A 16,434-nucleotide genomic window follows, 5' to 3' on the forward strand; every position below is an offset into this window, starting at 1 on the left:
GTGTAAGTGCGCGAATGCACTTAAGACAGAGTCAGGGCACGAGCTTCACACAACAGGCCCCGCGTGGGGGAACCGGCCAGCCCCAGGAACGGGCACACCACGGCACGCACACTTGCCATTGTCCAGCCCGGGACTCCCATTGCATATTCACATGCCCTGTTGGGCAGGGCTCCTCCAGGCTGGGGGCAAGGGGAGGATCAGGGAGGAGCCGTTGGGTGTCCCTGGGTGGGTGGGAGAAGGGCAGCATGTGAGAGGCAGATGTGGACTGACACTGGGTATGAGAGACGTGAGTGGCCTCCGGGTGTTCAGCATGAGATGTGTGTGTGTGTGTGTGTGTGTGTGTGTGTGTGTGTGTGTGTGTGTGTGTGGTGGGTGGGGGGGCGGAGTTTGTGAGATGAGCACACGAGACATGCATGGGCACGTGCCCGTGTGGTGGTCGTGTGCCTGAATCCAGGGGCCACCCCTTGTCCAGCCAGGCCCCTCAGATGTGCCCCTACCTGGCAGGCACAGAAATGTTTGCATAAGGCCCAGCTCGGGCAGGAGCTCTGGGGGCCATGTCCCAAGCCCAGTGTGTGCGTGCATGCCCGTGTGCATGCGGCCTCCTGGCCGGGGGCAGGAGGAGAGGTAGCATCACACGCACATACACACACACAGATGGGCTGGGCCTGGCTTGGGCTCTAGGCACTGTCCACCCAGGGCCCCAGAGGCTGGGGCAAGGTCAGAGCAGGTGGCAGTGCCAGCCTGGCCAGGCAGGCCTCAGAGGGGCAGAAGTGTGGGCAGGGTCTGAAGGGCCAGTGTTAAGGGACAGTGTGTACCAGGAGGGGGCCTGTCCACACAGCTCCCCGAGTGTGCGGGAAGGGCCCCATCTGGCTTCTGCCCGTCCCTGGTGGGTGCCAAAGCTGGTGAGAGTGTAGGCGTTGTAGGCCTGGCCGGCCTCAGCACTCCGCCTCTGACACCGTGAAGAGGCCAGCATCTGGCTGGCCCAGTCCGGCTACTGCTGCAGCCAGCTGGCTGAGGTTGCCATTGGGGAAGTGCCGCGCCTCCCACAGGTTGAGAATCATGGCTGTGGGGCTGGGCTTGGAGGCAAAGAAGCTGAGATGGCTGTGGAAGGGAGGGGACAGGAGCCAGTCAGCAGCCCTGCCTCACCCCAGGCTGCACCCTTCTGCCTCTCAGTGCACCCAAGGGCAGGACCTCCCCTTGGCCAAGTGCACCGGACACCCTGGCTGCTGGTGGGTGGGGTGCAAGCCCCATCGAGCTTCCTATCCACCCCACCCATCCTCCCCCACCGGGACGGACTGTAGCAGGCCTTTGCAGCCCCTCCCTGCCCATCTCCCACCCACCTGTCCAGGTGGAGTTTCTGGGCCAGAGTCCGCCAGTCGGCACCCCGGCTACAGGGCGGGTCGAGGCTGGTAATGATCTTCTGCCGAATGAGGAAGGGGATCTTGAAGGCACTGGGGCCCACTAGGGCTGGGACCCCCCCTTCACTCTCCAGAGCCAGCAGCTCAGCAAATCTTGTGTCCTGGAGGTGGGGGAGGGGGAAGGGAAGTGCCTGTTAGAACTTTTATGGCCCAGGTCCACTGCCACCTCCTGCTGGGGGAGCACCCAAACCACCTCAGAGCATGGGGGGAGCATGGGCACTATTTCCTGGGCACCCCTGGTATGCCAGAACCCTGTTCACTAGAGCTTAGAAGGTCTCAAGGCTCAGAGGTATGGTGACCTGCCCAAAGTCACACAGCCAGTGAGCAGAGGAGCTGTCTAACCTCATTCTCCTCCTCTCTCGCCATCACCCCTCCCCAAGTCGCCCCTACTGACCACTCTGAACTCACTGTGCTCCTCTTTGTCCTCCCCACTCAGTTCCCACTGCCAGAAGCCCCCTTTCCCTCATTACTGTCTGTCTCTTACTCAGCCTTCGAGGCATTGTGCAGAGTTCCTCCTCCTAGAAACTCCAGGGCCCCCAGGCTCTGTCTCTCCCACCTGCTGCTCTCACATCCTCTTCAATCTCCACCCCGTCAGATTGCGATTGCATCTGTCTGCATCTGTCTGTTTGCATCTGCACCTCTCTCCGCGGAGACTTGGAGGAAGCTGCTAAGCAGTTTCTAGGAGGAGGTGGGCTTGGTGGCAGGATAGGCCCAGTGTGTGCTGGGTAGGAGGGAGGCACATTTCTGCAGTGCTGATGACCCCTTCTGCCCACCTTGGTGATGTTGAAGTTGATATTGAAGCTCTGCCCATCGCCTTCCACCTGCCACACCCACACCTTGCAGGCCAGGTCACTGGTGCTGGGGCTGACTCGCTCCAAGGTGAAGGTGCAGTGCAAGAACTGCTGCGTGCCATTCCAGATATGATAAAAGGGGATCTCCTGAGGGGGGCGGGCAGAGAGGCTCTGTCAGGTGTGCCTGGCCTTGGCTGTGCCCACTCCAGGCACCCTGAGCACCCTCACCTGGTAGCTGACGAGGAGCTTGCTCTTCCACAGGGAGCTGGGCACATCGTGGATGGACAAGCGCAGGTTGTGGTAACTGTCCTTGAAGTGCAGGACTCGAGGCTCCTGGATCAGCTGTCCCCCCAGCTGCTTCTCCAGCTGTACCACCTCCTGCAGCACAGCCCAGGTGGCCAGCTGAGCCTGGGGCCTGGAGCCCCCTTCCCCACGGCCGCCCCCTCCCAGAAGGAAAGGGGTGGTCAGCCCTCAGTGCCAGTGGTGGTGCGGCCTCCCCGTGGCGGGGGCGGGGGTGGGGGGGTGCGCAGCGGTACCTTGAGTGCGTCGTGGGTGTCGTGTAGGCAGTAGACTCGGATGTTGTACTCGAGGGAGGTGCAGGCCACGGGGGCAAACAGAAGCAGCTTGAGGCGCTTGGTTGCGGTCACGCTGAGGGCTTCTCCCACCAGGGCAAAGCGGCCCAGCTGCTCGGTGAAGACATAGCAGGCACCGGCCTCCAGCTGGCAGTAGTAGAGGTGGCACGGGGCCTCCTCGCCCAGGTGCAGCACATCCTGCGGGCAACGGCCTGATGGGTCAGCTCTGAGGAGCAGCCCAGCCTGCGGACAGGGTGGCTCCGGGGCCAGGTGGGAAGCCCCGGCTCCACTCGGAACCCCTCTGTGCTCAGGTGGGTGGGCTCAGGGCCATTCCTGCTCACCTCCCAGCTGCCCTCACATGACTGCTTTTTGAGGCGCAGGCTCCAGCTCTCCGGGCAGGGCTCCCCACAGTGGTCCATGACGAGAATGACCGGCCGGGTGAGCAGGACTCCAGGGGGCCCGCAGCTAACGATGGGACTCAGCAGGGTCTGACAGCCGGCTAGGGGCAACCTCAAGTGGGGAAATATGGGTGGGGAGGGAAAGGCGTCAGTGGGCTGTCCTGAGAGTCGGCTGGGGCAGGGCAGTGGCACCCCACGGTTGGGGCCTCAGGGCTGGGTGCAGCTTATGGGCAGTTCTTCCCTGCCCTCCTTAGGGCTGTGCCAGACCAAGTCTGACAGTGGATGGGTAGGGAGTGTCATGGTGACTAAAGGCAGAGGGCAGGACCCGCCCAGCCCCAGCAACAGGGCCCGCGCCCACACCTCACGTCCTCTGGCTTGTGCAGCGTGAGGTAGATCTCGTAGATCTTTCCTCGGGGTATGGCATCTGGGGGGATGAGGAGGCTGATCCCTGTGACAAAGTGGGAGGAGGGCTGGGGTTTACCAGGGCTGCAAAGACACCAAACACCCAGGAGCCTCCCTCTGAGGACTGAGCAGTGCCAGCCTGGACTAGGGGACAGAATTGCCATAGGGACTGCCAGGCTGTCCATCTACCCACATGAAACAGAGTCCTAGTGACCCCAAGAGAGGCTAAGGAAACTCAGGTGGGAAAAGCATGCCTAGTTAGCCTCAGCATAGAAAACTCTGGAACAAAAGGTGCCAGGTATGCTGTACCTACCTGACCTATCACCCAAAAGGCACTGGGTGGGGCCAGGGCACACCCTGCTTCAAACCTTCCCTGCCTCCAGCATAAGGTCCAGCTCCCTGGCCTGGCACTTAAGGCCCTTCACCTCTGGCCCCAACTGCCTTTCCAGTAGCTTCCTCAGCCCCTCTCTTGAGCACACCTCTGCCTGAGTGCCCTGCCCCCCCTGCTCTGCTCAAGCTTTCCTCCTCCCCATTGGCCCTGGCCATCTTTGGGGATAGCCATTCTCAGCCACCATGACTTTGCTCCTCATTTGGTAGTGGCCCCTGCAAGTAGGGCCGGCCTTTAACAACCTTGCTGGCTTTGGTAGCCCTCCCTGGTTTGGGAGCCATTGCACACATGTCCTCTTGTCTGGCGGATTCAGCTCTGTCCCAGCGTCTTGTAGGGCAGCATCAGAAGTGACTGCTCAGTGAGGAGTGGTTTCAGGGAGAGGCAGTGGGACAGGGGCTGCAGAGCCCCTCTGGGGACGGCAAGGAGTGGTCCTGCTCCACCTTGCTGCTCTTTTAGGACAGGGGCACCTACATCAGAGGGACCTCAGAGGCACGTGACTGGGGAGGGGAAGGAATTCGATGACTTTATCCCACCAAGTCCAAAAGCTTACATTTATGCTCCAGAGTGAGCTCTGAGGTGGGCTGGTTGGAATATCACCACTGCCCTGAAACTGAAGGCCAGGAGAGGGAAGCCACTGATGGCGTATTTACAGCTACCCTCCCTCCGTCAGCTCTGTGTCGCCTCCCGGTACTGGCTGCAGAGATCCGTGTGTGACAGCTCTCCGTGGCGGGGCTATACTTTCGGTGGGTGCTCAGGTCCAGTACTCAGCGCAGTGAGGGAAAACCAGGGGCCCTGCTCTCCTGAGGCACTCAGCCCGACGGGCGGAGAGACAAGTGGTTGGTAGCAAAGGGTGCTGGGGGACAGCGGGGGCCCGAAAGGCTGATGGTCTCTGGGCACCCACTGTGCACCTGCCCCTTCCTAAGAGCTCGACACGGACCATCTCACATCATCCAAGCAGCCCCGTGAGGGGGACATGAGGCACAGAGAGGGAGAGCGGCCAGGCCAAGACCTGAATGAGAAGTAGCAGATGAGTCAGTGAATGGGGGCAGAGGGACCTGTGTGTGCGAAGGGCAGCATGGTGTTTGGAGTGCCGAGAGTCCACCGTGACGGCCATGGGCAGGAAAAGAGTGCATGGGGGGTAAAGGCCACTGTAGCTGGCCGGCAAGGGACAGACAGGTCACTGTGGTCTTGTCACGTGGGCTGTGTGGGGGGCATTGGAGAGCCCAGAAGAGGGCTCAAGAAGGGGAGGGACATGATTAAGTCTGGCTTCACTGGGGAGTGGGTGATGCCTTGAACCAGATGAGAGGTAGGTATGGTGGCCTGAGCCAGAAAAGGCAGCGGGGCAGAGAAGAACCAGGAGCATTTGCGGAGGAAGAATGACGGGACTGGTGTGTGCCTGACTAAAGCTGTTGTGGAGGTGAGGGGGGCAACTGAAAAAGAGGAGGAGGCCAAGGTGACCTCCAGTTTCTGGCTTGAGCAACTTGACTCCGTTGTCCCTGAGGTGGGGAAAGCCAGGAAGCAGGAGGTTCTGGGGGAGGGTGGGAGACAGTGCTGTTTTAGGCACCAGGAATCTGAGGTGCTGTGAGACATCCAGATGGAGCTGCCCAGGAGGCAGCTGGGTGTATGATTCCGTCGCCCGGGAGAAATGTGGCTGGGGATGGAGGAGTGGGAGTGATCTGCACAGACATGGCGATTAAAGCCACGGAGTAGGCGAGATTGCTCTGTGAGAGGGTGCCAGGAGGGAGCGCTGAGGAACACCTACAGTTAGGGCACAGGCGCCAGAGCAGCTGGAGAGGGGTAAGAAACTCAGGGGCATGTGGGGTCATCGGAGCTGAGGGAATAGAGACTTTCAGGGTGGGGACGTCAGAGGCTGCCGTGCTTCCTCAAAAGTTGACTATGGAAAGGGTCTGTGGGTTCCCTATCACGGACCCTGTCAGAGGGTTTCCGTGAGGTGGTGGGTGGAGCGGCCCCCTGGCCAGGCATTTGTCCTCTGCCACCTCTCCACTAGTTTGCCGGCTCCTTGGGGCTGGTACCTGTCCTACCTCTGGGCCCAGGGCCCAACACAGAGTCCGGCACACACAGACTGGCTGACTGTGTAAATGAATGGACAGTAGTCCTGTGCCCTTAGGTAACAGAAGGGAGACACTCTGGCCATGGCCTCAGTGCTGGCCCCACTGCCAGCCAAGACTGGATTCTCTCCAAAACTCTCTCCCCTTTCCTTGCTGGTCTGGCTCAGCACTTGGGGTGAGTCTGAGCAGCCCAGGAAAAACATCAGAGCTGTCCCATCCTCCTCTAGGAGGGACACAAAGGCTAGTTCTGCCTCTTAGAGCTCCCCGGGGCACTCTGGGGTCCTTCCCACCTGTATTAGGGATCATCAGCCGGCCCCCGAGGAAGTTGAAGGTCCCATAGGTCATGTTGCTGGTGCCGCGGGGCAGGGAGCGGAAGTAGTTCTGGGTAGAGAGGCGGGAGACGAAGTCCTCGGCCTCAGAGGTGGGCGAGCTGTGGTGCAGCGTGTGGCGCCCACCACCCAGCGGGCTGAGCAGGTGCCCATTGGCGAGCTGGAACTTGGGGCTTGGCCCGTCCTGCCGGGGACACAGACTGCCCTGGCAGGTGGTGGTGGTGGTGCTGAGGTCTGGCTGGATGGTGAGCAGATGGGGATTGTCTGCAAGGGTAAAGACAGACTCAGGGGGTGGCACGACGTGACCTGTTGGGCAGCTCTTGGTGTGGGGGCCCGGCAGGAATGCTGGGAGCAAGGGGGCACCCCACCTGCTTTGCTGGGTTTGATGCTGACGGGCTGGAAGCCTGAGGTGAGGATGGACGAGTCGGCCACGTCTGAGTCTAGCCCTTCCTTCTTGCGGCAATAAACGAGGATGAGGACGAGCAGCAGCAGGAGAAGGCACACAGCCACAGCAATGAGGCCCACGTAGAGGGCCACGTCCTCGGGCCCGGAAGCAGCTGCGGGAAAGAGCGCGGCCTTGGGAGGGGCAGGGTGCAGGAGGCCGGGAAGGAGAGGTCAGCGGTCTACACCCCAGGAGGATGAGGCGCTCACTCCTTGGGCATCAGCACTAGCGGGGCTGCGGATGCTGGTGGCAGGGAGCATGGAGTCAGCATGTGTGCATCTCAAACCTGCATCTGCCACCACCTTGCTGTGTCACTCTGGGCAAATCACATCTCTCACTGCTCATTCAGTCTGAGGTTGCTGCTACTGAAGGATGGAGGAGGAGGGAGACAGACGCTTCCCCAGACAGCCCTAGTGGGCTGCTAGGCTGAACCTACTCTTCTGGGGCCCAGGGCAGCTGGGGCTGGCGGAAGCTCCTGGGATCCCCAAAGTAGGGGCTCTACTTACTGGGGGGGGTGTCCGCTAATCTGATTCATAGCCACGTCCCTGGGCCAGAAAGAGGGGTGCCAGGGCTTTTCTCCTTGTCTGCCTCCCCAGGCCTGAGGCCAGGCTGGGGAGGGGGTGATTGACTGCCTGGAGGAAGCTATATTGATTTAAGAAGGGCTCTGCATAATGGAAGAAATGTCCATCAGAAAGGAATTGACACAGATAATTAGGTTTTTAATTGAAAGAATGGGGGAGGGTGTGTTCTAGAGAAAAAAAATCCAACAGAGATCTTTAATTGTTAGTTATGGCCTTGTAATTAACAGGCCTCACAAGCCCGGTGTCCCCATAGGACTTGTGTGTGCACTTGGGGGACCGCGTGGAGGTGAAACTGCAGGAAAGGAGTGGAATCCAGGAACCTGGGGTACATGGGAGAGGTTCACATGTATGCATGTTTCAGGAGAGGTGGGGGAGGTATTGGGGTATACACAGGCACATGTGTGGGTATGTTAGGGATGGGGAGTTCCCGAGGGTCCTAAACTTTGGAGTGGGTACAGCCTGTGGCAGGGGACTGGTCCCTGGGGCTGGTCAGGGCCAATCCTGGCAAAATCAAGAGGACTCCTGGGGCAGAGCAGACTCACTGTGCACACAGAGATCACTGGTACAGTTTCGGGTATCCAGGTCAGTGCCCTGGCACTCCTCGCCTCCATTGCGGGGTGCTGGGTCAGAACACTCACGACTCCGCCAGTGGGTGCAGTCGAGCCCACAGGCCGACCACTTGCTCCATGGGCTCCAGCTGCCATCCACTAGACGAGAGACAGACAGAAACAGAGAGGAGGTGGTGCGGTCAGCCCGGGCAGCAGCCTCGGCAGTTTGCCAGCACGGCCCTGCTGGGCATCCAGACCTAGGTGCAATGCTGTGGTAAGGAGCACACCCTCTGGTGTCCACTGGTCCGAATGACGCATGCTAATGACGGGAGGCACGATGATGCCGGGCCTGCTTTGCTCTATCCACACTACCGGGCTGTCCTGGCCCTGGGGCAGCAAGGGAACTTGGTTCCACGCTGACCCTGTGATTCAGGCATAGGTGGTTCTGCAGCCTCAGGCGGTGCCCTGCCCCTGCCCCACACTGTCTGTACCTGAGACTCTGTGACTCAGTACCTCTGCCAAGGCCTAGCCTGGACACAGACCAAGCCCTGTTTCCAATCACACTAAACCCCATCCCAGCCTTGGACTGAGCCTGGCCTTGCGTGGGGGCGGGTGGGATGGAGCCATGGGGGGCAGGCTGGTGGGCACAATGGAGCCAGGGCACGGAGATGGCGTGGTGAGGAGCGATGCGGGAGGCAGCGGCCGCTGGTACCTGGGCACAGGGTGGCGCAGGCTGTTTTCTGGACATTCTGCCCCTCACAGAAGGCACCCCCGTTGAGAGGCGCCGGGTTGGTGCAGCTCCGGCTCCGTTTCTGCCAGCCGCGCCCACAGCTGGCGCTGCAGACGGACCACTCGGTCCACGTCGACCACCCACCGTTCACTGGCCGGACAGAGAAGGACTGGGGTCAGGGAGCGGGGGCTTCCTCAGACACGCTGGCCCAGGGGCCAGGGCGGGAGGCAGAGGGGCTGTGAGCTGGAAAGGGGCGGGCTGTGGCTGTGCTGGTAGAGAAACCCTGGAGGGGAGCCCCCAGGGCCTGGCAGTACCCGCTCCACAGCCCCTTCTCCCAGCAGGCTCTGCAAGCGCTCCGGGCAGCCAGCCCTAGCTGCAGCTCCCGTGCTCCTCCGGCCCGGACCCCAGTCTTTCATGAGGGCAACTGCTGCACCCGCCCCCTCTGCCTGCTCCTGGGGTGCCTGGAACACTCAACTTCCCACACCTGGGACACAGGAGCATGGGCTGTGATCTTCCACCTTCCCTAGACTCCCGTCCTGTGCCCTCATCTCCATCTGGACTATGTCCCTGGCCCATAGGTAACCCAAGGGCTAGTCCGCCACAGAGGACTGCCACCCTGTCCCACACCTCTGCCCAGACACACCCCTCAAGCCCTCTCCCTGGCCTTCCCAGCGAGGCCACAGCCTGGTCCACCGGGCCCTGGCTCCATGGGGAGCCACCCACACATCGTCGCCCCACCTCCCTGTGCCTGGGAGCCCCTCTGCCCCACCAGCACTGGGGCCCACCGTAGACGATGACAGCAGCTGAGGTGCTGCGGCGACGCGCTACGATGTTCTTGGCCACGCAGGTGTAGTTGGCCGTGTCGGCCAGGCGGGCCTGCCGCACCACCAGGCTGTGCTCCCTTGTGATGTACACATTGGGGTCCAGGGACGGGTCCACCAGGTCCTCGTTCCGGAGCCACTCCACCTGGGGGAGGGAGCCATGCCACTGCACTGCCCGCCCGTGCTGGCCCTACCTGGAGCGAGAGTAGCCCCTGGGGGTGTCAGGGCAGGCAGGACCCGAGACCTGGGCGCCCTACCCACCTGTGGAGCGGGCACCAGAGCCCCTCTCACCTCAGCTGGGGGGATGCCCTCTGGCGGGCGGCAGGGCAGCACGATGCCCTGCTCCAGCGACACCTCCTTGGCCAGTGGCTCCTGCTCGAAGTTCTTGCGCAAATCTGGGAGAAGGGCAAGAGTGTCCTCCAGCCTGAGTGTTTCTTGCCGGCTCAGCCTGGCTGGCCCTGGCCCCTGGTCCCGCAGGGGCCGTGGCACATGGCAGGAGAAAGTGCCAAGTGACTAGGGGGACATGGGGGTGGCTGGGCAGTGTGCAGAGGCATTTTCTCCACCCATCAAGGCAGGATCTGAGGTTTTTTGACCAGACCCTTACCCCTGGTGATACCCTCCGTCCACCCCTGACCAAGGGCCAAGCCCTGGACTCACAGGCAATGCGGATGTAGGCCTTCTGACTCTTGGTGGTGCCTGAGGAGCTCCACGCCACACACTGGCACCAGTACTCCTCCAGCCCGAACACCTTCTCCACCTGCTGCCTCGAGACGTTGATGCGGACCTCCATGGCGGGCAGCCCTGGGGGGCAGGAGGGGTGGGTAGCCAGGGTCCTGGTTGTGCCAAGTCTCACACGGTTGTTGCCGCCCAGATGTGAGGGAGTCCCTCCACCACCATGGCTACTCTCTGCTCAGAAGGAGAGTGGACCCCGAGGGCAACCCTCAGCCTGGAAGGAACTCTGGGGGAGCCCTGCTGCGGGGTGCTCCATTTAGATCTCCTGAAGGCCAGGAGCCAGTCCTTAGCACTTCCATTCATTATACTTTGTTACCCAACGCCTGTCTCCCTGGAGCCACAGAAATGTCTCTAAATGGGCTTCCTGTTGTTTCAGAGACTACAGCAGAGAGGAGTTCTGGGCTACAGGGGCTGGTCTTCAAGGACCCAAGGCAGAAGGGGTGGGGCAGCTAGGAGAGCTCTGGGGACTTTGTGGTTAAAAAAAGGTGAGGAAGGATCTGGTTCGCCTCCCTGGGGGTTAGCAGGTAGATTCTGACATGTGATAATATAATAACAGCTATTAACAATATAATTACTGCGATTATGTAGTATGATAATAGACCCCTGGGGCTTAGCCAGGGTTTCCCACATGCTGGCTTATTTTCTTCAATCTACTCCCTTGGATGGTATTGTTCTCACTCTATGGATAAGGAAACAGAGGCTTAGAGAGACGGAGACTTGCTGTAGCTGCTTCAGGGTTGTCTGAATCCAGAGTGTGTTCAGGGTTCACCCTGCCCATTTCACCGGAGAAACGGTGGGGGGTGGGGGCATGGGGGGGCAGTCTGCAGAGGTGAAGTTGGCTGGTGATGGGTATCTGGGACCCTCTCTACCCTGACTGGGCTGGGCTGAAGGGACCCCTCTCAGCGACAGACTGAGCCCTCCTACCCTCTGCCATACCTGGACCCGAAAATGGGGCGCCAAGATCCCCCTGGTGGAGGACCCAGAAGGGGAGATACCAGCCCTCTTCCGGTCCCCTGGCCCTTGGCCAAAACCAGTGTCCCCAGCAGTGAGAAAAGACTGTTTCCAATTTCTCCTTCTCCTGACCCCAATTTCCCTCGGGTCATCGGCTTATCAGAAAAAGGGAGTGAGGCCGGGCAACCAATGTGTTTCCATTGTTAACAGAGAAATTCAATTAGGGCTGCACTGCGGGAGGAACAGCGGCCCAGCTGAGCAGGCAGGCCAGGAGGCTGCTTTCCCTCTCAACTTCCGAAACGTGTCTTCCCCGACCCCCGCCCGGGCTCCTCCTCATGACTCTCTCCAGCTCCCACCCTGGGTGCCCAGATTTTTCTCCCTGGCCCCTGCCCCCGGTGAGGTCTCACAGGAGACTTGGCGGTGGGGGCGCGGTGTCCACCTCCGACCGAGGTCCTCATGGCTGAGCTCCCTCTGTTCTGGGCACTGCCTGCCGCCCCTTTTCGCGAGGGTGAAGAATGTGTGCATTCTCTGGGGGTAAGGTGAGGGTTGAGAACCGAGGGTCCCTCACAGGGTCTGTACACAGGAGAAGGGCCTGGGCTCCAGCTACCTGTCAAGCATATGGAGTCTCGGGGCAACTGAGAAGGAGCCTTGCATACACTTGGGGGTGGCGGAGGGCCCTCCTGCTCTAAGCCTCTGGGGTTAGTGGTAAAGAGACTTTCAGAACATTCTGAACTTAGTACTTTTCCGGAGTGGACAGGTCTATGGATGGATGGACGGTTGCATCCCCCGTGGTGGTGGTGGGAGCTCAGGCAACTCAGTCTGGGGAGAACAGCACTAAATTTAAGCACTCCTATTTCTTTCTCCCCATCTCCTCCCCTCTCTGTCCTGCCACTGCCACCCCCTCATCTCCTTCCGGCTGCCATGAATGAGGGCCAAGTTTGTCCATGATGTCCCAGATCCAGGCAGCGCCCTTGAGGCCCACATGCTCCAGGAGGGTGGTGGACCCAGACGGAGACCCAGACCCTGCCCTGCTGGTCCTTGACGTGAAGACGGTGCCTTCCTCCCTGCAGGTCACTGAGCAGATGCCAGGGGAGGAAGGAGGCAGGGTCCCTGCTGGCCCCGGAGTGTGTGGGGTGCAAGTGGGTGTGTAAATGCTGTGGGCACATGGGGAGGTGCCAGTGTGGGTGGGCCGAGCATTCTGGGGAGGTGGAGGGTTAGTGGGGTGGAGAGTGGGTATCTGAGGTCAAAGTGGGGCTTAGGTTCTCACTTTCTCACCAATCTGCTTCTAATAACCAGTTTGTTTAACACACAATAAATTACAATCCCAGGTGGGACTCCAAGGCTTGGTCTCACAAATTTTGGACTTTTATAGCATCAGCAGGTTTGGGTGTGAGGGTTTTCAGGCTTTGGTCCCTCCTCCTGGCCTTCTGGATGGGGAATGGGGACAAGTGAGGGGAAGCCAGGGATGCTGTCTCCGGGGGTGTCCACCCAGCCAGCCACACAGGAATGGGCGGGGCTGCAGGTCTGTGCTGGCCTAGGACTTCCCATACCTGCCTGACAACAGAATGTTTCTGCGTCAGGGTCTTCGGTCTGAGTTTCCACATGGCGCCACTGCCCACTGCAGTGCCATCTGTTCGTGAGCAAGGGAAGCCTATCTCTTCTCGAAGCACTCAATGGCTTTGGGTTGAGAGATCAACAAGATCAATACAAAGTCAGATGTGCTGGCCATGGGAGGCTTGAGTTTGTATGCTCGGGGCAGGAAAGGGCCGCAGTGATTATGGGAGGGATTTGTCCCCGTGAGCTCTGCTCTCTGCCTGGTTTGAAGGGAGCAAGGCCAGAAGAGTCTGTTGGGGAGTGTGGGGTGGTGGCTCTCATGTATGGCTCAGCCAGGCCTTGGATTCCAGACCTCCTGATGGCAGTGTGGAGGGGAAGCCTGGAAGGAGGCGTGTGTGGGGAAGCCTGGAAAGGGAGGCTGGGAGCAGCAGGAGGCTGGCCTAGAGCCTTCTAAGAAGTTCCAGACAGGCCCTCAATGATGCGGGAAGGCAGGTGTCTGACTAGAGCTTCCTTCTCCTCACCTGTCCTCTTCCTGGGGGCTCTGTCACAGCAGTGGGGGCTCTTGTCATGCCCCAAAGTGGTGCTGGGCCCTGGGTGTGGGCTGGGAAGTGAGGAAAGGCCTGGAACCGGGCTCACATGGGGTGTATAAGATCTCATGGCTTCCCCCACCAACCTGCAAGGGGACCCTCCTCACCCCTATTTTGCAGATGAGGAAACCGAGGCCCAGGGCAGGGGAGGCAGACACTCCCACCAGGCCCTCAAGTAGCAGGGGCAGGGAGGCTTCCGGTACCTCTGCTGGGGTCTGAAGGTGGGCTCCGAAGGTGGGGGATCATCTTGGGGGCTAACCTAGGCCTGGCACAGAGTGAACCTCTGAGCACTGCAAGAAAGAAGCTGCAGGGAGCAGCCGTGCGTAGGCCAGGGCACTGCAGGGCTCAGGGGCCTGGGCAGGGTCACGAACTGGGGAGCCTGGCGCTTGGCGGGAACGAGCCCAGCCCCTGCTGACTCTGCTAGGGGAGAGTCAGGTGTGACTTCCAGGGACCTGAATGTTTGGTTGGAACCCTTTTGGGGCCCTGGATGAGTCAGAGCCATCTGTAACACAACAGGCTGGTTCTGAAGACGAAGTCACCTGCTGCCTCAACTCACGGCTCAGGTCCCGGTTATTGTGAGAGCTTCCAAGTTCTCCCAGGCAGGGCCCCTTCCTCCAGTCCCCCTCTGCCCAGCACCAACTCTCCAAGGTTCTGGTGTGGTCGCAACCCTATGTCCCGCTGCCTGCCTCCCAGGGGCCCCTTCTGCCCATACCCGGGTCTCGGCAGGCTGGCCCGCCACTCCTGCATTTGCATCTTCTGGCCCTTCGGCCTGCGAAATGCTCGGTGCAGGAGGTTTTAAGACTCCCACTTGGAAATTACTCCTCCTCTGGAATCTTTCCTGGGCTACCCAGACCCTCCTGCCTGGCGGCTTGGGCCAGCCCTCTGGGTCTGAGGTCCCTCGCCTGCCTTGACAGCATGAATTTTCCTGGGCACGGCCAGCCTGTCCTCGTCGTACCACAGCTCAGGCCTCACACTGGTGGCCGTGCCCCCACGGGTGTGTGCTGTGTGTCTCGGGACTCAACCTGAGGGCTCCTCATGTGTGGGGGCATCACAGAGTGCCAAGGTGAAGGGAGAGGAAGTAAACTTAACTGGGTCCAGCTAGTGAGGAGGAAGAGAGGCCTGCTCTTGGGGAGTGCTGGGACCCAAGCAAGGGCTCTCTGCTCACATCCCCATTGCCCACCTGCTGCCTAAGGCCAGGGGAGGGGCAGAGAATGGGGCGTCCCACGGAAAGGGCACTTTCTGAGTCCGCCTGCTGTCCCTGGAACCCCTCCCTCCGCGTCTCAGCTCAGTCTCACTGCCCCCTTCTCCTCAGTGTCACTGGGTCTGCCCCTTCCATCAGTCCCCTCACCCCCATGGGCCCCAAGTGTCACCCATAGCTCTAGCCATGCCACTCGGCAGTTTGAAATCCCATGGGCCTGTGGCCGCGCTCCAGAGCCCGACGGGGGAGTCTTCCAGATGGCACCACTGTTGCCTGTGCACACCTCATACCCTCCCTTGCTGACCCTGACCAGCACGTTCGCCTCTGACTCCAAGCCTTTGCTCACGCCCAGCCCCTTTCCTGGAATGCCGGTCCCCTCTCCTCTCTCTGACCGGCTCTCATAACCCCTTCGTTTCCACGCCACCTCCCCTGAGGAGCCTCAGTCCTGCTTTCCTCCTGCTGCCACAGCCCGCAGGACTCACGGAGAGGCCACCGTGCTGCCCAGCTCTCTGCACTTGTAGGGGGCTTCCTTTTCACTCACACCCCCACCAAGTGGTGAGGTCTGGTGAGGGTGGGGCCTCCTGGGGAAGGCCTCGGTGTATATACAGGGGGTCCCAGGTGTGGGAGTCCTGCCTCTTCTGGGGAGCTGGGCGGTGGGCACGGGGCTGGCGACATCTCGGCCTCCTGCTCCCATGTGTGCAGCCAGAGGTAACTGCAAGCCCCTCTCCGGGCCTCCGTTTTCCCTGGGGCCGACACTCGTTTCCCCTTCATCTGGCCCTGCCTGGCCGTCCAGCCTGGCCTCACCACTGCTGTCGTCCGTGCTGCGCTCTATCACGTGGTCCACCTGGCGTACCCACTCCCCGTTGCACTTGAAGAAGATCTGCGTGGCAGGCATGGCCTTGCACACCAGCAGCACCGGTTTGTTCTTGACGATGTACACATCCTCGGGCTCCACCAGGAAGTGGGGAAGCAGGTCTGGGTTGGTGCCAGGTACCGGGTTGGCCACCGTGGCGCTCTGCTGGGCACCTGCAGCGGGGGGGCAAAGCGGGAAGGTGAGCCGGGGCCTCGGCCAGGCTTTCAGGGCCCTTGGGGGCTACGTGCCCATTCAGAGGCTGGGGTTGGGCCGTGGGAAAGCAGCCCAGCAAATCTAGGCCTGAGCCTCAGTGTCCCCTCTGTAAAATGCGGGGAGCCCACCCACCTCTGAAGACTATGGAGAGGTGAAATGAGACAAGGGTGGGAGTCCCAGCACTTCAGGGGTCCTCCACAGACAGCGGCAGTTAGGGCTCACTGTTACTCAGGTAGAAGTTCAGGGACCTGGGGAGGCAGCCCACTGCCCCAGGAGGTCCAGAGAATGCTGGAAGGAAGGAGAGGACCCCAGCAGGGCAGGTGGGCAGGGTCCCTTCCTCTCCCATGCCAGGCTGTCTCTGGGGCCATTCGGGGTTCATCTGCATTCCTGGCCCCCGGAAGTAGGAGGTGCTCAGAAAAATAGCATGCGGATGAAGGAGGTGAGGGGGCAGCTGCGAGGGGGAACAAGGGGGTGCTGGTGGCAGTGCTACGGGAGAGGCCCAGAGGAGGGGCGGGTGGGGGCCAGGAGACCATGTCTGGGAGCCTGAGGGACGTAGGCCAGGTCTTGCCCCTTCAAGGAGACCTGACTATGGGCTTCCTTCTAATTTTAACTGAAAACCACAACCATCCCACAAGTCATTTGTTGCTAATGACACAGGTAATTGGCTCTGAGGCTTTGGCGGAGGTAAGCCCCCACAGCAGTCTGACGGTCTGCTGCACCGGCAGGACCCCTGGGAGGGTGGAGAAGGGTGAGTTGGGAGGGAGTGGGAGGATGGAGGGGGCTACCCTCAGCCTCCGGCCAGTTGCCCACCAAACAGGCCCCCAACAGCCTGGCTTCCCTCAGGGCCACCGTGATTT

At 60.8% G+C, this 16,434-nt stretch overlaps 1 protein-coding gene across 2 annotated transcripts in view; it reads right to left on the bottom strand.

Moving 5' to 3' along the window:
• Positions 1-92: 92 nt before the first annotated feature.
• The window catches only part of UNC5A (unc-5 netrin receptor A), a 60,662-nt gene continuing 44,320 nt past the window's right edge, over positions 93-16,434 (bottom strand). The window contains exons 2-16 of one of the 2 annotated variants that reach the window (XM_073889643.1): positions 15,316-15,537; positions 10,147-10,290; positions 9,781-9,884; positions 9,454-9,634; positions 8,651-8,818; positions 7,933-8,097; positions 6,736-6,924; positions 6,329-6,631; positions 3,540-3,627; positions 3,123-3,291; positions 2,746-2,979; positions 2,438-2,587; positions 2,192-2,356; positions 1,341-1,519; positions 93-1,101 (exon numbers count right to left, since the gene is read on the bottom strand). In XM_073889643.1, the coding sequence (XP_073745744.1) occupies positions 936-1,101; positions 1,341-1,519; positions 2,192-2,356; positions 2,438-2,587; positions 2,746-2,979; positions 3,123-3,291; positions 3,540-3,627; positions 6,329-6,631; positions 6,736-6,924; positions 7,933-8,097; positions 8,651-8,818; positions 9,454-9,634; positions 9,781-9,884; positions 10,147-10,290; positions 15,316-15,537 (2,627 nt within the window). In that variant the 3' untranslated portion in view covers positions 93-935. The remainder of the gene's footprint in view (positions 1,102-1,340; positions 1,520-2,191; positions 2,357-2,437; positions 2,588-2,745; positions 2,980-3,122; positions 3,292-3,539; positions 3,628-6,328; positions 6,632-6,735; positions 6,925-7,932; positions 8,098-8,650; positions 8,819-9,453; positions 9,635-9,780; positions 9,885-10,146; positions 10,291-15,315; positions 15,538-16,434) is intronic. The other variant, XM_025866990.2, reaches the window with a different exon arrangement.

This window comes from Callorhinus ursinus, unplaced genomic scaffold (assembly GCF_003265705.2).
Source record: "Callorhinus ursinus isolate GAN/ISIS: 27379988/994484 unplaced genomic scaffold, GSC_fseal_2.0 scaffold3, whole genome shotgun sequence".
NCBI classification, from domain to species: domain Eukaryota; kingdom Metazoa; phylum Chordata; class Mammalia; order Carnivora; family Otariidae; genus Callorhinus; species Callorhinus ursinus.